The 23,046-nt window shown below is 53.2% G+C and overlaps 1 protein-coding gene across 1 annotated transcript in view; it reads left to right on the top strand.

Annotated features, from left to right (window-relative positions):
• Positions 1-21,584, top strand: part of NCOR2 (nuclear receptor corepressor 2) — a 258,103-nt gene extending 236,519 nt beyond the window's left edge. The window contains exons 29-47 of the mRNA XM_054172985.1: positions 1,241-1,393; positions 1,783-1,869; positions 2,301-2,578; positions 3,368-3,731; positions 5,819-6,046; positions 6,148-6,390; positions 7,107-7,256; positions 7,743-7,883; positions 7,983-8,145; positions 8,283-8,716; positions 10,996-11,139; positions 11,256-11,398; positions 11,807-12,000; positions 14,001-14,150; positions 14,630-14,775; positions 16,019-16,072; positions 18,542-18,769; positions 20,444-20,623; positions 20,733-21,584. Coding sequence (XP_054028960.1) covers positions 1,241-1,393; positions 1,783-1,869; positions 2,301-2,578; positions 3,368-3,731; positions 5,819-6,046; positions 6,148-6,390; positions 7,107-7,256; positions 7,743-7,883; positions 7,983-8,145; positions 8,283-8,716; positions 10,996-11,139; positions 11,256-11,398; positions 11,807-12,000; positions 14,001-14,150; positions 14,630-14,775; positions 16,019-16,072; positions 18,542-18,769; positions 20,444-20,623; positions 20,733-20,908 — 3,656 coding nt within the window. The 3' untranslated portion in view covers positions 20,909-21,584. The remainder of the gene's footprint in view (positions 1-1,240; positions 1,394-1,782; positions 1,870-2,300; positions 2,579-3,367; positions 3,732-5,818; positions 6,047-6,147; positions 6,391-7,106; positions 7,257-7,742; positions 7,884-7,982; positions 8,146-8,282; positions 8,717-10,995; positions 11,140-11,255; positions 11,399-11,806; positions 12,001-14,000; positions 14,151-14,629; positions 14,776-16,018; positions 16,073-18,541; positions 18,770-20,443; positions 20,624-20,732) is intronic.
• The last annotated feature ends 1,462 nt before the right edge of the window (positions 21,585-23,046 follow it).

The following is a 23,046-nucleotide window of genomic DNA, read 5'->3' as shown; positions in this document are numbered from 1 at the left end:
TCCATCGTCCAGGATGGATGGGATGCTGCCCAGCTCGCAGAGGGGTTGGGGCTGTAGCTTAGGACAGTTGTCCACTGTTCATTTGCAGAAGAATCTGGGTTCACGTGAGGAGGTAGTCAGTGGTCTCCCATCACACTAGTGGTTTGAGGTGGGGAGTTTTGGGCTTCCCAGTTCAAGAGACATAGGGAAGTACCAGGTAGAGTCCAATGGAGGCTATAAAGATGATGAGGGAACTGGAGCATCTCTCTGATTTGGAGAAGCTGAGAAACCTGGGGCTGTTCAGCCTGCAGAAGAGAGACAGGGGATCTTCTCAATGCACATCAATATCTAAAGGGTAGTTGTCAAGAGGATGGGGCCAGACTCTTTTCAGTGATGCCCAGTGACAGGACAAGGAGCAATGGGCAGAAACTGGAGCACATGGATTTCCACCTAAACATAAATTTTTGTCCTATGAGTCTGACAAAGCACTGGATCAGGCTGCCCACAGAGGCTGTGGAGTCTCCTCTGGAAAGATTCCAAACCTGCCTGGGCTTGATCCTGGGCAACCTGATCTGGATGAAACCTGCTTTAGCAGGAGAATTGGACTAGATGACCCCAGAGGCCTCTTCCAACCCCCCACCGTGCTGGGATTCTGTGGTTCTGTAGTGCTTGCTCCATCAGTCCTGCGTGGGACTTTTCACCATCTCTCCCAGTTCATGTGTGCACTCATCACAGTTTCAAAGGAATCATTCCAGTGTTGTCTCTCCCCCCGCTTTCCCTGATCTTCTCACCCAGGGAGTGTCTCAGCAAATGTTGAGGCTGGCCAAGATCCCAAACAGTAGGTGTCTAGCAAATACCAAAACAAACCAGGGGGGGAGGAAAAAAAAGAATCCCCAGACCCACAGGGCCAAGTTCAGTGGAACCGCAGCTGCTCCCACCGGCACCATGCTGCCTCCAGGCTGTCCCCCTGCCCACATGATGGTCCCCAACAGGGACGGAGTGGAACATGACAGGGTGGGTCCTCCTACCCAAGCAGGAGGCACAGATCTAGAGTCTGAGGCAGGCAGGGAGGGGAGAAAACACCAGCTGAATTTCTTGGAAGCCAACCTTGTGCAATGTTTCTGGTGTTGCTGAGTAGTGGCTGATGCTGGGGTGGGATTTGACCTTTCAGCAACACACACAAACAGCAGTAAACACCCTCCCTTGGCCACTGCTGACTTTCTGGGCTCATGATGGTGCTTCTTGGTGTTCCCTTCCCCAGGTGGAGTTGCTGCTTCTCAGTGTCCAAAAGAAGACAGCAGGAGTTCAGGCACTTCACATGAGACCACAGGAACCAAGAGGACCTACGATATGATGGAGGGGAGGATCAACCGAGGCTTATCAGCCCGTGATACCTTATCTGCCAGCATTGAAGGTGGGTCTGGGTGAAACCTCTCACCCGTGTCATGTCAGTAGTGACCTGCAGAGGCCCCGTCTTGTCCCTTTTCTACACGATACACCTTCCCACGCCAATGTTCTGGCAGTGGTTAGCTGGTATCCTGCAGCACATCTCAACAGCATGGTACCTGACCAGCGTGGTAAAAGAAGGGACACAGTGGCACATTTGTCTTCCACTTCTGTCCTGCGAAACCAGTTTCAGCAGTACAAAAAAAGGAGCCACGTTTAAAAAAGAGATATCAAGTAATTTAGAAATTGCTGATGTTTTCCCTTGTTGTCTCAGGAGTCCCCGGTATCAGTGTCATACATGTGTTGTAGACAAACTTCTATCTCAAAACCCAACTTTTTCCCTTGGATCTGTTCTAGGTCTCATGGGTCGAGCGATCCCTCCCGACCGACACAGTCCCCATAGCCTAAAGGAGCAGCATCACATGAGGGGCTCAATTACACAAGGTAAAGCCTGTCTGCAGAAGATGGCCATGGCCAGAGAAGAAGTGGGGAAGCATTTCACAGGCATGAGATAGGGTAGGAGGAAGCAAGCACAGCAAGGAAGCAAATCTTTGCAGCCTTGCTTACATGGTCAGAGAGATTTTCGGTCTTGATGGCTTTCTACCAACCTAAGCTCTTAGCAAAGTTGGGGTAAAATTTTTAGTGTCTGTCATGAAAGCAGATTGAAACTAGTGCGAAATGGGTCCAGAAAGTGGTGATAGATGTGAGGTGGCCCAGCTGTGTTAGTGGTAGAGCTGCTCTTGTGCTAGGCCAGGTACCAGTCCTGGAGTAACACGAATTAACTAGAGACACCCTTGAACTGAGCATCTGCACAGGGACTGGGAATCTAGTGTCCAGCCTAGGAATCACCCTCTGCATCTGCTTGGGGGTTGTAGGAATACCTCGGTCCTATGTGGAGGCCCATGAGGACTACCTCAGAAGAGAAGCCAAACAGCTCAAGAGGGAAAACACTCCACCAAGGGACTTATCTGATGCCTACAAGGTCAGGTCTCACGAAGGCCTTACTCCTCTGAAAATGAAGACAGCCCATGAAGGCCTGGTGGCCACAGTGAAAGAAGCAGGAAGATCAATCCATGAGATTCCCCGAGAGGAGCTGAGGCGAACACCAGACATCTCTCTGGCAAGACCTCTGAAGGAAGGCTCTATCACACAGGTGAGTATTGGGTGAACAGTGGATGAGATTAGTCCTACTCAGGCTGCTGTCCTTGTGCAGACCATGGTCACTGGTCCCAAGGTGAAAGGAGAGCAAAGAGAGCTTCATCTTGCAAGCCCATCACTGATCAGAATTGAGGTTCTGCTTGGGTACGGATTGCCTTTTCCCATCCTTCAGTGGGGTTGCTTGCAACCCGAACCATTCTGTGATCCTTCCCAGTGGGTAAATAGAAAACTCCAGGGAAGGGAGCTCAGCATCTCCTGGCATGTGAAGGAAGTGATGCTCCATCCATATGTGTACACAAAAGGGGCCGGTGTCAGCTTGATGCCCTCAGCAGTTGTGACTCGGGGTGTGCATGATGATTTTGGTCTTCTCACTTTATAGGCAACTGTCAAGCAAGCAAGGTCAGTAGTTAGGGTGAAGCGTGGCATGCTGTCTCCTGTTGGGCTCCAAATATTTGGAGGGTTCCCATGGCATCTCATAGTCCTACCTCATTTGACGGCATGAACAGGAGAGAGGCGTGATGGGCACAGCCAAGCCTTCGGCAGTGACTCATCACCATCATGTTGGAGCATAACAAGACGTGCAGGATGGGCACTCCACCCTGTCCTGCCCTGTGTGCAGCTATTATCTCTGCTTTGCCAGTGGCTGTTGCCATTTCACCAAGTAAACTGTTGTGATGACCAGAACGAGGATGCATGAGTCCCACTGAAACTTGATGGGATGCAGTCACCTCATCCCTTTCACGATCTGCACTCCTTCGATGTCCCCTCTGCCTTCTGTCCCCAGGGTACTCCACTGAAGTACGACAGCAGCTCTTCCTCCTCGAGTTCCAAAAAGCACGACGTGAGGTCCATCATCGGCAGCCCCGGCAGGACTTTTCACTCTGTGCACTCGCTGGATGTCATCCAGGACCCGAGGAATCTGGAGAGAGCTTACGAAGAGAGCCTGAAAAACAGACCAAGCCCAGTGACAAACTCGGGTGGTTCCATTGCCAGAGGGGCTCCTGTGATTGTGCCAGAGCCAGGGAAACCCCACCAAGGCACCCTGGCCTATGAGGACCACCAAGCAGGGCACAGCACAGCCTTCAGCAGCCACCTACACAGAGGGTCTCCAGTCTCCACACGAGAGTCCACACCACGGCAGCATGAAGGTACTGGGCCAACCTTTTATTTGATGTTGATTCCTAGCAAGCTAGGTGGCCTGGCACATGGGAGGTGGCTGCTGACCCCACGTGCTCAAGCCATTCCCAGCAGGTGCCTGTTGAACCCGTTCTCCTTAGCACCCCACACCCACTCTTGCCTGAAGCTGTGGCTGACTCATGACAGTGGGGCAGCTGCTAGGGACAGCTGAAGCTCAGCTCCCTTCCTGGGGGTGCTCACATGGTTGCAGAAAGGGCACCCCACCTCTGTGCCAGGGTAACTGAAGAGAGACATGGAGTGTGGCTGGTGGAGGTAGTGGTGTTTCAAAATTGTCTTCCCTGCCCCAGCATCGGCCCAGGGCACCCTTGTTTAATGCCCTGGGTGAGGGGATCCTCATGCTTTTCCTCAGTCTGGTGTGTTTGCTAAATTTCATGTGTCTGTGCCTCATCCATCACCTGAGCACCCAAATGCCTCACCTCCAGGAACACCTAATCCCTTCTGAGCCAGTGGATCTGAGCAGAGTGGCTGGTCTTTGGGATCTGACCAGCCCATCTGCCTGCACCAGGCAGGGTCTACCCATGCCCCCTGCATCTCCTACCCCCAAGAGCCACACCTGGGACTCCCAGGAGGCAGGCACGTGTCTGAGCTGGGCTCAGTGATTTGATGAGACACACTCAGATCCAGAGCACAAAATCCCCTTTTATGGGCAGGATCAGTGCTGAAGCTAATCCTTAAGACACCTGGTTCCACCAAGCCTGCTAGCTATGGCAACTGCTTCAGGGCCTTTTGCATCTCCCATCTGCAAATTCTTGTCGTGACCCAAGTGTCCTGTGATATGGGGGTGTGCAACACAAGCCATCACAGTCTGCAGAAAACCAAGGCAAGGATGTGCCTCCCAAGTAAGGACTGGGAGATGGATGGGGCTGTGCAGTGCAGAGCTCTTCCAAAAAGCCTCCCCCATCACTCCCTCCAGCTCTCCGTGGTCAGTGTGTCCCATTGCCTCAGCCTTTGCTGTCTTCCTGGTTAAGTCAGTCACTTGTGGAGAAGCATTCAGATGTTAGCAGCTCTTTGAGATTGGTGCATGTGGTGAGCACAGCACAGGAAAGGCAGTGAGAAAGGGATCCCAAGGTTAAAATCAGTGTTCCTGTAAAATGCCAGTGAGAAAGAGGGTTTCTGCACATCCAGAGCTCACTGGGCTTTGAGCTGCAGAGGATCATCAGGAGGAGTCCAAATCGGTCAGAGTTGGAAGGCACCTTTCCCTGAATCGCCTGAGCTTTCCTTCTGCCCCAGCAGCAGGTTTGATTTATTAGCAGCTGAGATGCCAAGAGTGGTGGAGGGAGCAGGACCTCCACTGTACATGGACTGGCTTGGAGCCCTGTTTGTTTCAAAGTTGGCAATGGGGCCGGATCCATCTGCAAGCATGTGAGGGGGCTGCTGCTTCTTCCCTGAGCCAGGACCTAGTAGTGTTTGGTGTGGAGGCTGATAGAAGGGCTTTGGTCACACTGCTTGGGGTGGCTCTATGTCAGCTACTGTCCCCAAGCCTGCTGTTACAAACACAGGAACCGGTAACACTCATCCCAGGTTGGGTGAGAAGTGCCACTAATGTCCAGCTCAGGGTGGAAGAGCCTGGAGAAGTCACTGACATGACCCGACTTCCCCTCTGCTGGGAAAGAGCTTACAGCTCTAGAGGGTGGTCAAACCTCTGAACTGTGTTTCATCACCATTGCTGGGAGTTTTGGGATCCCCAGGTCTGCCCAGCAGCAGTGACTTCCTCGTGCCAAGGAATGTGACAGCAAGGCTCCACGGCTGGCTGCTTGTGCAGGCCAGGATGAACTCAGACTGCCCAGCATGGATGTGCTGGGGTGGAAGGATTAGATGATTTGGGACAGGCCTGTCCTCCTGGGTGCAACCAGGGCTTGGCTTGCCTCACCCTTGATGGCGTAACGGGGCATGGTGGTGCAGGGAGGAGGAAAAGGTCCCTCAAGTTCAGGGCAGCTGTGAGAGTCCCTGGGTGACATGCTTGGCCTCAGGCATCCCTCAGGGATGTAGCTTGGCCTTGGCTCTCAGTCTGTGACTCATTTCCTTCTGCTCACTGCAGGGAGTATCACTGCTGGGAAGCCAGTGTCCCAGGACAGAAAGATCACCCCCACATCGAGGGAGCTCACCAACTCCAAGTCTCCACACGCCCCCGTGGCCGACCACCACCACCCCATCTCCCCGTACGAGCACCTGCTCCGCGGTGTGAGCGGGGTCGACCTGTACCGAGGACACATCCCGCTGGCTTTTGACCCTGCTGCTATCCCAAGGGGAATCCAACTGGAAGCAGGTACCTTCAGCAGGGACGTGGTCTAGATGGGTTTTTTCTTGTTATGCTCCAAAAGCCTGAGGTCTTTGAGGAAGACCACATCTGCATCCTTTTTCCTCCAGCTGCTGCTTACTACCTGCCAAGACATCTGGCTCCGAGCCCAGCCTACCCCCACCTCTACCCCCCGTACCTCATCCGGGGCTACCCGGACACGGCTGCCATGGAGAACCGACAGACCATCATCAACGACTACATCACATCCCAGCAGATGCACCACAACGCCGCAGCCACGGCCATGGCGCAGCGGGCAGACATGCTGCGCGGCTTGTCGCCACGGGAACCCTCCCTCGCCCTCAACTACGCAGGTCCTCCACATGGCACCTTCCAGGGGTTTGGGGACATTTTGGGAGAAGGAGGCTGGGTCAGCTCCAGCACTGGGGCCAAGGGCAGAGCCAGCAGCACAGTGTCGCCCAGCAGTGTAGGAACTTGGCTGGTCAGTGTTGGGGACAGCTGGGTGGAATTTGATGCTTTTGTTTGCCAACTTTAGTTAGTTGAGGCTCATTATGTGCAGCTCTGATTCTGGGTCATGGGGACACTTGCATCGTGGCCCTGCTGGAGATGAAAACACACTCCCAGAAGGATATCTTGCCTTCTGCAAAAGCAGGGTGCAGTGGTCCTGTCCCTCTGGAGGGAATGTGACATTGGTCTCTGGCTGATGCTGCCTGCAGCCCCCTCACTCAGTAGGGACAGAGCTCAGCTTTTTCTTTCCTGTTACCTCCAGCAGCAATACACGCTGTACTTGCTCACAGAAATATTCATTGCCCAGGGGCCATGTATGTACTGGCACCTCTGTTCTTGCCCATGGTGGTGTCCAGTGCCCAGGTGCCATGTGTGAGCTGGCATCTTTGTACTTGCCCACAGAGGTGACCAGTGCCCAGGTGCCATGTATGAGCTGGCATCTCTCACACTGCACCAGTGCAGCAGGACAGGTTAATCCTCCCCAGCATTGTTCCCTGCTCCAGCACAACCAAGCTGCAGCAGCTCAGTGTCATCCTGATAATCCTCTTCCTTCTCTCTCTAGGCATCATTGACCTGTCCCAAGTGCCACATCTACCTGTCCTTGTGCCCCCCACCCCTGGCACCTCTGCCACCACCATGGACCGCATCACCTACATCCCTGGCCCGCCCCAGACCTTTGGCAGCCGGCACAGCAGCTCCCCACTCTCACCAGGTAATGCTGCAGGTCGCTTCTCCCATTGGAAAGCAGAACTCCCTTAATGAACTAATTAATGAGCATCATAGGGGCACCTCTGAGTTGGAGTGAGGGTTTTTTTGGCCTTCAGTCTCAGCATGTCAGGGCAGATGAGGGGAGCCCAAATTCATTCTCATTCAGGGCCCAGCTCACTGGCTCCTTCAAACCAGCTCCTGTGATCCTGCTTATTGGGGGATTCCTTGCTTTTCCCATTTCTTCTCCAAAGTGGCAGCTGGCCAACAGCTTTGTGGAAGGTCATCCCCTGGAGACAGCACCAGGACAGCTGCTGTGTTGATTCGCTCGGGTTTTATCTTACTGGTTGCCCCCATCTGTCCTGCTCCAGGTGACCTTGGATGGAGCCATTCCTTATCTGCTCTGCAGACACAGCAATGTGCAGAGTAGACAGTGCTCCTCAGGGGAAATCTCTGTCTGCAAACCTTTCACTGCCTTTTGCTTGGGTTTCAGGAGGTCCCACGCACATGACCAAACAGTCAGGATCGTCAGTGTCCGAGCGGGAACGGGAGCGAGAGCGGGAACGGGAGAGGGAGCGGGAAAAATCCATCCTAGCATCCACCACAGTGGAGCATGCACCCATCTGGAGGCCAGGTAGGCTGGGGAGAGCCTGGTGCCACGTGTTGGGGCTCATAGAGGTAGGGGTGGGCCTATAAAACAAAGAGCTAAAGAAGCTCTGTTGTGTTTTCACAGGTACAGAGCAGTCCAGCAGCCGTTCATCCTCACACTCTCACAGCCACCAGCACTCTCCTGTCTCACCCCGCACCCATGAGACCATCCAGCAGCGTCCCAGCGTGCTCCACAACACAAGCATGAAGATCATCTCCTCGGAGACCCCCACCCCTTCCGTCCTGCGGTACGGCCCTCTGCCACAGTTCCTGCTGCTTGTCCAGACTCCTGCCAGGCAGGGCTGAACACTGCAGCTCTGGGAACAGCATTCCCCTTTCTCCATGTGCTTCTCTCATCTTTGCCTCATCTTTGTTCACCTTCTAGATCCTCCTCCACCACTACCACATCACCAATCCGCTCCACTGCCTTTCCCTCAGCCTCCACCCTGCGCTCCTCCATCAGCTCAGCAGATGGCTACACAGCCCCAATTGACCCGGCCATCCTGCAGAAGGAGGCCTCAAGAGCACGAGAAGCCAAGGCAGAACGATCCCAGACTGACAACAATGTCTTCACCTCAAAGCTACCCAGTGGGGCCAACCTTGAACAATCACCTTCACCCATTAAAGCCATGGAGTCAAGACCTTTACCTGCCTCCGGACCTGGTTCTTCTCATCACTATAGCAGAGGACAGGGGAAAAGCCAGCAGCACCATCACCCTCTGGACCAGCCGCACACAGCCTCAGGCCCTGAGCAGCACAGTAGAGAAAAGAGTCAAAGTAAACCCTTTTCCATGCAGGAGCAGGAGCTGCGAGCACTCGGTAAGACCACCATGACAGCGGCCAACTTCATAGATGTGATTATCATGCGCCAAATGTCTTGCGATAAGGGGCAGCGAGAAAGAGGCTCGCTGAGTAACAACTCTGCTAGTGATGGTAAGAAACCAGAGGGGAGAGGTGAGAGAGCTGTGGCCTGAAACCCATTTGATTTCCATGGTTTCTCATTTTGAGTTGCACGTTTTGGCTCTTGGCTTCGTCGGCTCCCCGAGTGTGCTCATCCCTCTGCTTCCCGGTTGTTGTGCTATTCCAGACTTTTTTATTTCCGTGTGTTTTAAAGATTTCCCTTCCCCCACCCTCTTTCGGTTTTTCCTGTTGCCAAGTCTTATTTTGCAAATGTTGTTCAGTTCCTGGTATTGCTCCTTCCAGACAATGGCAATTTGCTAATTCTGATTTCCCCATCGTCAGGAATTCCCAGGCAGCTGCTGAGGAGCAGTTGTGAGTAGTAAATCAAACAGGCAAAGTGCTGCTGTACTCAGCACTTGGTGAGACCACACCTCGAATCCTGGGTTCCATTTTGGGCCCCTCATAAGGACATTGAGGTGCTGGAGCATGTCCAGAGAAGGGCAATGAAGCTAGGGAAAGGTCTAGAGCACAAGTCTTGTGAGGAGCAGCTGAGGAAACTGGGGTTGTTTAGTCTGGAAAAGGAGGTTGAGGGAAAACCTTCTTTCTCTCTACACCTCCCTTGAAAGGAGGCTACAGTGAGGTGGGTTTTGGTCTCTTTTCTCTAGTGACAGGAGACAAAATGAGAGGAAGCGACCTCAAGTTGTGCCAGGTGAGGTTTGGATTGCACATTTGGAGAATTTCTTTCCTGCAAGAGTGCTCAGGCATTGGAACAGCCTGCCCAGGGAGGGGGTGGAGTCAACAGCCTTGGAGGTGTTCAAAAACCAGGTAGACATGGCACTTTGGAACATGGTTTAGTGGGCATGGTGGTGTTGACAGTTGCACTTGATGACCTTAGAAGTCTTTTCCAACCTTAATCATTCTGTGATTCCATGAGAACTAGAAAGGTGAGCAAGATGGGGCCGTCCTGCACGCTGCTTCCTGCTCATGGTTGTACTACTGAGCGTGTAGGATCTTAGAGGACTTTGTGGCTGCTGCAGGATGCAGTCACTTGAGGTCCCTTCACTTGAGGTGATTTCACTGTCCCAGTGCTGGATGCTGCTCAAGAAGACAACATAGACATGGCTGTCTAGGGTTCACTCACCCCAGCCATGCTCTGCAGCCACTTCAGAGCACAGGAAGCACCTGACAGCAATCATGTATAGACACCGGGATAAGTTTCTCCAGAAGACAGTGCAGGGAAGGGGCTGGATTTAAGGTCTAGTTTGTTTTTGAAGGGACCAACCTTCACCCAGAGCATTTGTCCAAGCTTCTACTAGCACGCAGAAGCAACAATTAACCCATGGGATATTGCCTTGGCCATCAGAACTGGGGTTTGCTACCCAGCTGTGGATCGCCTGCCAGATTTGCAGGCCGCGGGTGGTTTGCAGGAATTGAGTGTTAGGAGGGTAAAGGTCCATGGAGGCAAAAGTTGGGAGTGTTGCTGAACGTGCTTAGCTGGTGAGAAGCAGTGAGTGCCTCCTCCAAGACTCCTTCATCTTCCATCCCTGGTCTGTGGAAGCATAACCTATTTGCACCTCAGGTTCCTGTCTCCATTGAAGGATCATGGTGGTCCTTCATTCCAACTCTGCCTGCTTTGATGCAGCTTGAGTCCATGCAAAGGCCTTAAAAGTCAGAGAAAGCTCAAGAAGCCTTTTTGGTCCAGTGGTGTGTGAGCCCACTGCCTTTGGAGCAGGATCTGGAGGCTGCAGGGCATCGTGCCCATTTTTCAAGTCTTTATTGCTGGCCACACTGGGCTTGAGGCTTTTCACTGGAAAGCACTTGGAGGCCTCTTGTGCAGCCACCTCCACTGCTGTAGGGCATTCCTTTCTCTTCTGGCATAGTCAAAGGTTTATTCTGGTGGAAAGTTGGGGGAACAAGTTGTGAACCTTCAGGGGTTGAATTTGGTTCCTCACTCTGGTGCTGAGTATCCAGCTCTGCAGGAATGAGGCATCACTCCTTTACTGAAGCCATCGCCACCACTGGACATGAGAAGTGGCTCCTGGGGGGTCCCTGCAACATGACCTGCCAGGTCTTTCCTCTTCTCTTCTTCCCCACCCCTTTGCTGAACATGTGACTCTACCCACCATCAATGGTTGCCACAGCATCAGGGAAAAGCCAGGGGAGCTCCAAGGTTTAACTCTGTTTTCCCATTTCCCCAGGCTTTCATGGAGGCTACAGCCCTGAGCGGATGGAAGCAGTGAGCCCCGTGAGCTCACCCAGTCTGTCCCATGAGAAAGGGGCCAAGCTGCTGCAGGATGCAGAGAAGGGACATGGGGAGCACGACCTGAGGCAGAAACAGCAAGGTGAGGGCAGTGCCAGCAGGCACACAAGAGCCAGACCCCACTCGCATGCTGAGACAGCATTCAAGGAAGGGAACACAGATGTCATCTCACATCTGCTTTGTTCTTGCCCCACACAGGCTCACTGAAGGCCTCAGCTCCTGAAGCAGCACACCTGCAGCACCTCCGGCAGCCCGATGGCCCCCAGTGCCAGCCCCTGCAGTCCAGCCAGAGCATCAAGGGGATGAACCAGCGGGTAGTCACGCTGGCCCAGCACATCAGTGTAAGTAACCTTGATCTCACCTTTCTCCTGGGGCTCCAGGGAGGAGGGAAAAGCCAATGTGAAACATAGATGTCATGCTGGACACGGTTTAGCGGTGGATTTGGCAGTCCTAGGTCAACAGCGGGACTTGATGATCTGAAAGGTCTCTTCCAACCAGTGTGATTCTATGATTCTTTGTCTGGTGGGGAAGGGCTGGTAGCAGTGCTAGAGATGTCAGCACCTATGATTGGGGGATGGAGAGAGCAGGGTGCATCAGGCATGTTCAGCCCAAATGTTTGCATCCCCAATGAGCCCATCACAAGAACTGCTGCAGGCTGAAGGCAGCAAGTTTCATTCCCTAGTGTTTACCCTGTCTTAGCTGAGCCCAGCAAGGTCAGAGGTAGAAACCAACGCTGTTTCTCCCTGCAGGAGGTGATCACACAGGACTACACACGCCATCACCCGCAGCAGCTCAACTCCCACATCCAGAGCCCAGTGTACTCCTTCCCTGGGGCCGCGTGCCCCGTGCTGGACCTGCGCCGCACCCCCAGCGAGGCCTATCTGCAGCAACAGGAGCATGCAGTGGCCTCCAGGATCTCCCCACAGAACGAAGGTGGCAAAAGGTGAGCTCAGAGAGTCCAACCAAAGCTGGTTCAGATGAGTTTCTGTCCACCCGCTGTGCCAAGTCTGAGTTCAGATGGACCCAGGCTACTTGAGGGTGAGGAGCTGGGCGAGCGTGCCTTTAGCTACTTGGCACCCCAGTGAGGGGGTGCATAGGGCAGGCTGGCATTTGGCATTGCTGAATTTATGCTCCTCAGCTTGGTGCTTGGTGTGGACTGCTTGTTTACACAGCCCAGAGTGCCAAGCTGCTTTCTAATTTGGGCATTATTCCCCTGTCATGGTGTCTTTTGCTATCCTTATCCTAGAGATATTCTCTAGACCCCCTTAGAGTCCATGCATGGTCCCCTTCCTGATCTGGCTGGTGTCACAGGCTAGTTTAGGTGGGAAGAGACCCTCTTAAGCAGGGTCAGCTGGAGCAGGTTGTCATGGGTCAAAGCCAGTCAGGTTTTGAGTATCAATACTGAGGGAGACTTCAATGAGTGTCTGGCCAGCCCCATAGCAGCACTTGAGCACCCTCGCAGTAAAAAAAGAGTTTTCTCGTGTTGGGGTGGAATTTCATGTGTTCTGATTTGTGCCCATTGCATCTTGTCTTGCCACTGTCCTCAGTCCCTGGTAGGTCCTGGTGCAGTGACCTTTCAGATCACAGATAGCTCCAAAAAAACCCAAAGCAACATGTTCTCTGTTGGTTCAAAGTTAATTTTATCTTTCTCAGTGAATCACAAGCTTGTTCAACATGTGCCCTGTCAAATGCAGCTATTCATTTCAGGCACTGCCTGGATTTCTTTTAAAGCCACTTTGAAATCCTTGTGCTGATACCAGTGCCAGGCAGGTCTGAGTGCTGTTGTATGGAACTAAAGAATGGGAAGGGTACCCTTCGGTACCTGGAGGGGGCTACAAGAACGCTGGGGAGGGCTTGTAGTCATAGGATAGGGAACAATGGCTTTGAGCTGGAGAAGGGAGATTTAGAATGGAGATTAAGAAGAAATTCTTTATAGTGAGGGTGGTGAGACACTGAAAGAGGTTGCCCAGGGAAGCTGTGGATGTCTCCGTTCTGGAGGTGTTCATGGTCAGGTTGGACAGAGCCTTGAGCAACCTGGTCTAGTGAAAGGTGTCCCTGCCCAAAGCAAGGGGGTTGGAACGAGAGCCTGAGGACAGGGTCTCTCCACTAACACCAGCAGAGACCCAGATGTTTCCAGGAAAGGGTGGTGTCTCCAAACTGGTGGTTCCTTGTCTGTAAATGTGGTTATTCTTCCCAGTTGTGCCTGGTCCTAGGGTTGGCTTTATAACATAAAGGGAGAGAGCCCAGCCCTGGCCACCCAGCAATGAAAAGAAAAAGAAGAAAGAAAAAAACCACAGACAGAACAAAGACACAAATTCCCAGAACTTGCCACGAGAAATTCCTCATGGACTTGAGCCTGGCCATCTCCCAGGCACAGGGAGAGGCCATGGGCAGGCATCAGAGGGCTGTGTTGGTCCTCTCCCGTCTTCCCCAGTGTTGGACCCATCACCCCCAGCAGGTGACCCCCTGCACAGCCCCAGACAGGGTAGGTGGGGGGCAGCAGTGGTGGGTGCTGCTTTCCACTGTGCTCACAAGTGCGACAGAGAAGCAAAAGCCCTGTCCCCAAAGGGTTAATGCCGCAGCCCTCCACAGGGGTTGTGTCCCTGCCAGCCACGAACACTTGGGCTGAGCCAGCAAGTCCCAGGACTGGTCGGGTTGTCCCTCCTGAGCAGCTGTATTTGGGGCGGCTGCCGGCTGGCCTGCTGCCGGGAGGTCTGGGCCACAGCTCGGTCCTGCTCTGCAGGCATGCAGAGCAGAAGAATGCCCGAGCTGTGCTCTTCCTCCGGCTCGCGTTAGAAGGCGGCGTAAGCCCACGCGGGTGGGGAAGGTTTGGCTTCTTTCCCTGCGGTAGGAAAGCTATTTTAGTCCTTCTCCCGCTCCCGACCCCAGGCTGCTGCGCAGGGACAGAGGATGTCGCAATAAAGCGATTTCATCTCCCCGCAGGTCCCCGGAGCAGAGCAAAGCCTCGGCCGGGAGCGGGTCGGACAACTGCATCGAGCCGGTCTCGCCACCAGACGGCGTGGCGGAGTCGGAGCACGCCAAGAGCACCGTGTACCCGATCCTGTACCGCGAGGGCGAGCAGATAGACCAGAGGTAACACCGAGAGGGAACGGTGAAGACAGTGTGGGGATGTTCCCCCCTGGCCCCACACTCGCCCTGGCCCCAGGCTGCTGTTTTTGCAGCCCAAAGCTGATGTCCTTTTGCAGGGGCTTTTCAGTGCTCTGTGGTGCATTTATTGGTAGGGCTAGGGAGAAAGGCTGGAGATGCCAAATATCTCAGGAGCTCCCAGGCTAATTCTGAGAACTTGCACTAAGGGAAGAGTCACTCTAGGGTGGGACTGTGGGGGTCTTGAGACACTGGAACAGGGTGTTGGAAGAGGTGGGGGATGCCCCATCCCTAGAAGTGTTCAAGGCCAGGCTGGATGGGGCTTTGAGCCACCTGGTCTAGTCAAAGGTGTTGGGGGGTTGGAACTAGGTGATCTTTAAGGTCTCTTGCTACCCAAACCATTCCATGATTCTGTGGCTTTATGAACTGGACTATGCAGAGGTTTCCAATGGTCTTCTGCTTTTCAGGATGGGGTCCAAGTCCCCAGGAAACAACACTCAGCCTCCAGCTTTCTTCAGCAAGCTGACTGAGAGCAACTCTGCCATGGTGAAGTCCAAGAAACAGGAGATCATCAAGAAGCTCAGCACGACCAACAAAAATGAGACTGAGTACAGTAAGGACATGTGGGGAAGCAAACATGGGACACTGGAAGGGAAAAAAATCTTGAGGATACACAAAGTAAAGCAGGTTGGGGAATGGGTGCTGCTATGTTAAGGGCTGGGAGGTCCCAGCCAGCTCTCTCTCTGCATCATGCCATGGTTTCTTGGGAAGTGTGAGGTCCAAATGCTTGCTGGGATGAGCTGTGCTGGTGCCAGCAGCGGCTGTGTGCAGCTGTGGGGGTGATGGGAGGCTGCCCAGCTCCTTGCTCTGGGGCTGTCAATCCCACTGCACCAGATAACGCTGATAGGAAGGAAGTAATGAGCTGAGCATGGAGGAGACTTAAGAGCAATTGATACTTTAATGAATGCCCAGCCAAGCTGAATCCTTCCTCCTTGAGATGTATCTCCCCTCCAACTTTGCTTTAAGCCCTACATCAATACTGGTGCAGCTCTGTAAAACTAACCAGGCTGGCTTAGAGGAACGGTTCAGCCCGCTCATTCATTAAGCGCTAATCGAGCAGATAGGATCATAATTTAATTTAGCCTAGCATTATACAGTCAATACTAATTCAATTTGGATCCATCTTACAACAGCTGCATCGGATAAGAGGGAAGCAAGCTGTCTCATCCCCTGGATGATGTTACCATGAGCCAACAGTATTGTTATGCCCCTTTGGGGACATATGGCTGAACCCCGTGACCTTCCACACTTTCCCTTATCAAGGGAAAATAGCTGGAAATAGGAAACGCCTCTTATTTGATGAGAATTTCTGTTTTTCTTAGGAAAGCGATATCCAAGTCAAACAGCTCAGCTAAGAGGGAAAATATTGATTTAACATTTCTCCTCCTCCTCCTCCTTGCCCTCCCCACTGCTCAGACCCACTGCCTGCATGTGGGGATTTGAGCCTTTGGAAGTCCCTTAGGGTTTGTCTTCAGAGAGCTTGTGATCCAAAGGGCTGCAAGGAGGCAGGTCACCGCTCAGTGTGAAGACCTTGCTCTGGCTCTCTGGGCTCTGCTTTTCTGCCTTGTCCCATCTGGTCAGCTGTGCCCACTGTGGGTCTCCCTAAGGAGACTATTCCTGGTCCCTGCCAGCACCCACAGACCCGCCCTGGTTCCTGGGGGAGGTGGGCTGCTGCCAGTCTGGGTGCCATGACAGAGACACTGAGATGTTCTCACAGCTGGCGCAGGAGGTCACTTCCTACCACCAGCCTGCATGTGCTGCTCTCCATACTGAAGAGCTGCTTTGTTTTCCTCCAGATGTCGGGCAGCCTGGGACAGAGATTTTCAACATGCCGGCGATTACTGGAGCAGGTAACTCTCCTGTACTGTACCCCATTCCCTACAGGACTCACAGCCACAGAGAGCTGGAGACTGAGTAGATTTAAGCATCTCCTATTCTCTTGACCATAAGACCAAGTGTAACAGCTGCTGGGAGGCCATAGCCTCAGAACCCACCATAACTCCTTGCTCTTGAGTTGGATTCAGTGCAGTGCAATTCCTCGGGAAGCCTGGCAGAACTTGAGAAGAGTCAAGAACTTGAGGAAGTCAAGCAAGGCTTGGCCATCTGATGCCAACAAAGGGTTAAACTATAGCAAGGTGGACCTCATGCTTGGCAGAGTGCACCCTGCTCTTGGTGGTACCTTGTGGTTGCCCATGGATGGGTAGGAGGGCAGCAGTGAAATGGAACATGAGCTGGAGGGGTGCTCAGTCTTCCGGATGCTTACGGCATGGGTTGACTCCAGTTTCTCAGGAGCTGGGAGGAAACGTTCAACTGGTGGCCCAGTCTGGCCATGGCTGTCTAGCCAGTGGCACACAAAAGGGCTGTTTGGGCAGAACCGCTTGGGACCTCCGCAGGAGCAAAAGCTTAGGTGAAGGGTTTCAGGCCCACAGTCTGTTTCTGGAGGAGCACTTGTGGTGGTGGTTGTCTGAGCCCTGCTGCAGGCAGCCATGATGGGCTTTAGCCAGTCCCTGGCCCTAACCAGCACGAGCTGGCTAATGCTTGGGACAGTCCCCTAAACCCCCAAAGAGCTTTCCTGCTCTCAGGAAGAAAGGGTGCTGGATCCCCTGGACACCCACGGACATGTATTTGCTGTGCTGAGCCTGAGGACCACCACTCGGGAGCTGAAATTGTGGTTAAGGACACTGCACCCTCCCCAGTTCTGCTGGGCCTGTGGCTTTCAGCCTGGCTGGAAAGGGAGGAGAGGGAGCAGCTTAAGAACAGGATTTTGGCAAACAGCCCCATGAAGCTGGATGTCTGGCATGGGGTTCCCCAGTGCAGGACAGAGACCAGTCTGAGGGAGAAAGCATGAAGGCTGTTGGATCTGTTCCTTCCCACTGCAGCCATGTTCTGGTGGGCTCTCCAATGAATGAAACAAACCCCCCTGCGGAGGATGAACTGATACTTCATTAAGTATCAGTGCTCTCCTACAGCAGGAATGCCTTCAGGTTGGTGGTTGTAAGTAGGAGGAATGGCAGCTTTCCCACAACCAGGGGAAGGAGATGCCACTTGCGGTGTGGTAGGAGGACCACTCACAAGTATAAATGTGTTTGGAAGGATCCAGCTCACATCAGCAGCTCGGATGAGAAGGTGCAGCCAGCAAGGACCTGAAGGTCCACCATAGACAACATCTGGGGAGAGTGAGGCCCAGCTGCCCTGGTTCAGGATGTTCCTGTTGTGCTGGAGGGAGGTGTCAAGGCAGAGCAGAAGGAGCTGAAAGCCATGGTCTGGCTGGAAGGGGACCAGGAGAGACCCTGTCCCTTTACAGGAAGACAAAGAACCCAGGGTCCACCCGTTTTGGAGCCCAGGGGCAGCAATCCCAGCATGAACTCCCCCAGGATGGGGTGAGCTGGACTGGGGGGGTGCTGCCAGTGGGGCTTCCCTCGCTGGGCTGCTGTTTGTGTCTGTATTTTGCCCTTGCTTGTTCCCTGTATCTGCCACCCTGGGAATGACGGTGGTGTGGCTGAGCCCTCTGGTCCCTGTGCGGTGCTGCACCATAACTGCATGGCTTGAGACTCACAACCACGCCGGCACCACTTTGCCTCTGCATCCTGTCCCGTAGCTGTGGCTCGGCCTGGAGGGGCCCACAGTGGGCACCCAGCCTGGCGGGAGAAAGGGGGTGGGCTGGAGCAGTGGGCAGGGGGCTTGCAATAACCTTGAGGAGGGACAAAAGGACTCCCCCCTCTCCCCAGTGTAGCCCAACCCTGCACAGGCAGCACCACAGGCTGCGTGCTCTCTCATACCAAGACCAAATCCAGGCTCTCCTTTCCAATTTTTGTGGGGTTTTCCCTCTTCCTTCCCTGCCTTTTCCTCCATGGGAAACTGCCCCAGCTTCCAAATTCATGACACACTGGCTTGATCTCTGTGTGCATCCATATGGACCCCACTCCCAGGTGACTCTTCTGCCCCCATGCCAAGCCTGGTGGGGTTGGGAGCACAGCTCCCCCATCTTCCAGCTCAGCAACAAGCCCTTACCCCAGAGAATCCTGCCTGCCTGCAGCACCCCAGAAACCCAAATCCTGCAGTAAATTCCATCCCATCCCACTGCCAGCCCCTGCCAAGCCCTGGGGCGGGATGGAGCGGGGAGGAGGAGGAGGACGGGTGCATCGCAGCGCTTTAAAGAACAAGATGACAAAGTTTGTTGCTTTGCGAGAATGTGCTGACTGTTTGTTTCTTCCCTTCTCCCTTGTCTCCTTTCTCCCTTTCCCCATCCCCCCTCCCATCTTTCTTCTCATTTGGCTCCCCCCCCATCCCCTCTCTCCTCCCCTTCCCGTATCTCCCAGGGCTAATCAGTTGTAGGAGCCAGTCGGTCCAAGAGAATTCCAATACCAACATGGGGTTGGAGGCAATAATTAGGAAAGCCCTAATGGGTAAATATGACGAGCAGTGGGAAGAGCGCTCACCTCTCAGTGCCAATGCTTTTAACTCTCTGAATGCCAGTGCAAGCCTGCCCGCTGCTATGCCCATAACTCCTGCTGATGGACGAAACGAGGACGTGCGCTCCTTGCCAGGTCTGCAGCCCTCTCCACCTTCGCTCTCTCTGTGTTATTAATTCTCAGCCTTTATATATCCCCTTTTGTGGGTGGATTTATTTCCCCTCCCTCCCTCCCTCCCTCCCTTTTTTGTTCATTTTGGTTTTCTTTTCTCCCGTCCCTCCCCCAGCTTTGAGCTTTGTGAATCCGCTGATTAATCCTGGTCTTGTTCCATGTTAATTCAGTAGTCTCAGAAGGTGCTGTTGCTTTCTCTAAACCACTGACCGTGCTCCTTTCCCCATTTGATGGGGTTTAATAGCTCCTTCTTTTTTTCTGTTTTTCTGTTTTTTTTACACAATGGAAAGGTTTATGGGAGGGGGGGAAACCCATACCCAAAGCCATAAACGTAACTAGCCCCACCCCCAAACTGTAAACCCCAGGCAGGAACACTGAACACTGCTCCCAAAACAGGAGAAGGAGCTGAGAAGGGCTGGCTTGGCGGGGCATGGGGGAGCGTGGCCTTTCCCTTCCCACTCTGGGCTTAAGGGCTATCAGGGCAGGCTCCAGCCTGGGACAAAAGTTGGATGGGATCTGAGGGGGCCTGAAACAGGAGGGAGAGCTTAAGGGAGCTACAAGTGGTAAACTAGGATTGCCTTCAGAGAGCAGGGCTGGAGTGAGCTGCCCTGTTGGCCCTGGTGGGGCTTTGCAAAGTTGGCTGGGCACTACAATGGAGGCTGCCCAGCTTCAGGGGAGGTTTGAGCAGAGCAAGGAGGGTTGTTCTGCACACCCCCAGTTAAGGAGGAGGGACCAGGGATGGATGGGGGAGAGGGTTTGTCCCCCATGCACCTGAAAGGGCAGATTGTCTCTTGCAAACACCATATGCAGAGCACAGTACTCACCCTTGGCAGTCTGGGCACAGAGGCCCCCAGGCTGAGGAGAGGGTCCTAGATGCACAAACATGCCTTCCCCTGGGTCAGCTTGGACCAGGCGCTCTTCAGCTTGTGGCAGAAAATCTTTTCTGGCTCCTGCATGAAACCAGCAGCTTCTTCCAGCCACACTTTCACAGGCTGGATGGGATACAGAGCCTCTCCATCCTTCCCCCTTTTGGAGCTCTCTCATGGTTTAGCCAAGTTGACTTACCCAGAAGTGTCGTTTTTGGCTTTAAACCTTTTAAAAACTGGCCAAACATCACCAGGAATTTGCCTGTAAGAATGAATTAATACCATCCTGGCTGTGTAGACTGTGGGAATGGGGAATGTTCTCCAGGCTCCAGCACCCATATAGTTCCCAGAGGTCCCTGCCAGCCAGCTGCAGAGTGGCACATGGAGCTCCAGCACCACAGCCTGTTTGTGGTCTGAGCCATGAGCTAGCTAAGGACTGGCTCTTGCAGAGAAATAGCCAGGCCAAAGCTACCTAGCTGCTCCTGCCACAGACCCACTCCACAGAACAGTTGATAGCATCAGCCCACAAAGCACAGAGTAGGTCAGGGGGGGACAGAGACCCTCATGAGCCACCACAGCTGCCCTCCCACTCCATTGCAGAGAGTTTACCCCATCACCCTTCCCTCCCATGGTGCCAGCAGCCCTGGGGTGAGCTTTACTCCTGCCACAAGCTATTTTTGCAAGCTCCTCAAAGAGAAGCACTGGGTACCTGCACCCCTCCCCAAGCCCCTTGACAGCGAGCTGGGTGACAAGCGGGCACCTCTCTTTGCAGGAGGAGGGGGGAAGCCAAAGATCGCTGCCAGACCCAACAGCCGCAAGGCTAAGTCCCCTGCACCAGGTCTGTCTTCGGGTGAGCGGCCACCCTCCGTCTCCTCGGTGCACTCGGAAGGGGACTGCAACCGGAGGACACCCCTCACCAATCGCGTCTGGGAGGACAGGCCATCGTCTGCAGGTAGGGCTGGGGGGCGGTGTCTCCCGGTTGACTATGCCCCACTCACAGAGAGGCTGCAGGCGGTCAGCCACTCCCTTGGTGTTAACTCTGCTTCCTCCCCCCCGCACAGGTTCAACGCCGTTCCCCTACAACCCGCTCACCATGCGGCTGCCCAGTGGGGTGGTGACTGCGGCCCCTGCTGCCCCCCTGCCACAGGGGACACCAGGCAGCCAGCACCACGCCTGGGATGAGGAGCCCAAGCCCCTGCTGTGCTCCCAGTACGAAACCCTTTCGGACAGTGAATGAAGCAAGCCAGGGGCAGGAAGACGGCGACCAAACCCAGGGCACAGGGAGCGAGTGGGACGCCCGGGGCGAGTGCCCAGCACCCCGGCCCTGCCAGCTCTCACGAGCGAAGATGCAGGAGCAGAGCTGGTTTATGTTCTCCTTTTTCCTTTCTTTTTTCCCCCCTCCCCTCCCAACCAGCCAATTTGGGGGGGATGGAGGGATTTTTTCTTTCATTTTTTTATTGGTTGGTTTTGGGTTTTTTTTCCATTCTCAACATCTGGAAATTTCTGCATCCTCTTCAGTCTGAAGAAAAGAAAAGAAAAAAGCCTTAACAAGACAAAACCCAAGGAACCCATCTTCGATCTTGGCAGCCTGGCAGGGTGGTGACCCCCATGCTCGAGAGGGACTGAGCAGCCGCGTGCCCCAAGCGCGCACATCCCGGGGCCGTGCACACTCGGACGCTCCGTCAGCGTGCTCCCGCAGAGCCAAGTGAGGGGCCCTGGGATGCTCCCCTGCATCCCAGCTGTGGGGCTGTGCCACAGGAGTGCAAAACCTTGAGCGGGTTTAAGAAAAACAAACAAACAAACAAACAAAATTTAAGTGATGAAATAGGATGGAACTGCCCCAGTTTGGTTACCCCCAGCTGATCGTAAGGGCTGGGTGCCCATCGTACTGATGTATCGGGCCCAGAGCACTCTCGGCATGGCACGCTTTGAACATGTCTGGGATGAGCGGGCAGGGGAGGGAGTGAAGAGCTATTTCTTATAAAAAAAAAAAAGAAAAAAAGAAAAAAAAAAAACCAAAAAACACCCAATCCTGGTTCCTTTGGTGGAAGCGATCCCGGGCTGAAATCGGAGTGGGCAGGGATGTCCCCGGGCTGGTTCGCGCGCTGCCCACGGAGGGGCTCAGTTGCTTTAAGTGCATTGTTTTCTGAATGGTGAGAAAAGGCAATTGTAAATTGTATTGGTCTACAGGGTATATTTTTGATACCTTCAGTGAATTATGTCAATATTTTACGCAAGGAAGGACTTAAAACAAACCACAGTATTACATGCTGTAAAGGAGGTTCTGTTCTTACGTGCAGGCTTTGATGCGTTTGTCCATTGTATGGAAGGGTTTCGAAACGAAGCAAGGTAACGATGATCCACCAGAGTAATCTGTAAGTCAGGAGAATGTATGAACTTAGCTTGAAAAACACAAACAACAAAATCTTGCCATGGTTGCAGGGCCCCCCCCTCCCCTCCCCGTTGACACACAGCTTTGCTGACTCAGCAGGAATCATTTGCTGGTTGATTCTCCGGAGCCCTCAGAGCTGGGCCGGGCAGAGCGGGCAGGAGGCCGCGTGGCAGGGAACTCACAGGAAACTCTAAAACAAAACAAAAGGAAAAAAAAAAAATGAAGAAAAAAAAAAAAGAGAGAGAGAGAGAGAGAAAGAAATAAAAAAAGAAAAAAAAAAAAAAAAAAAGAAAAAGTTTTTATTGTATTTTTGTGATACACACGAATGCTCTACTTTAAGGGGGTTTTTTTTGTTTCATTCCATGATGTTGGCTCATATCTGCAGTTACACGGTTAAAAGAACAAAAAGAGTAGACTTTTTTTTCATTCACTTCTGCTTTCTCGCTCTGGGGGGCGTGGAAAAAAAGGGCAAAAAAAAAAAAACACAAACAAACAAAAAAAAAGCAAACAAAAAAGAAAACAACAACAACAACAAAAAAAAGAGAAGTATTAAATGCTTTGCATTCTATACGCTAGAGGAACCCAGAGCACGGCACAGACTTTCTGCCTCCCAGCTGCTGGAGGGGCAGCCGGCTGCCGGCAGCCCTCGCGTCCAGCGGCAAGGCCAGCGCCGGGCACCTTCCCCGTGGATCTTTTCTTTTTCCTCCCCCCCCACCTCCCCTGCAACGTTCCCAGGTTGATTCTGATTTCGAAGCAAGAGAATGACGGTGTTTGTTGTTTGTTTGGGGGTTTGGTTTATTTGTTTGGGTTTTGTTTAGTTTTGTTTTTGTTGTTGTTGTTTTTGCCTTTTTGTTGGGATTTTTGTTGTTGTTGTTGTTGTTGGGGTTGGTTTTGGTTGTTGGGTTGGGTGTTGGGTTGTGGTTGGTTTTGGTTTTTTTTTTTTTACAATGTACAGGTTTTTAATGTCCATCAATGTTTTGTGT

Source organism: Dryobates pubescens, chromosome 25, assembly GCF_014839835.1.
Source record: "Dryobates pubescens isolate bDryPub1 chromosome 25, bDryPub1.pri, whole genome shotgun sequence".
NCBI lineage: Eukaryota > Metazoa > Chordata > Aves > Piciformes > Picidae > Dryobates > Dryobates pubescens.
The sequence above is the reverse complement of the archived record's forward strand: the minus strand, read 5'-3'. Positions and strand labels throughout refer to the sequence as shown.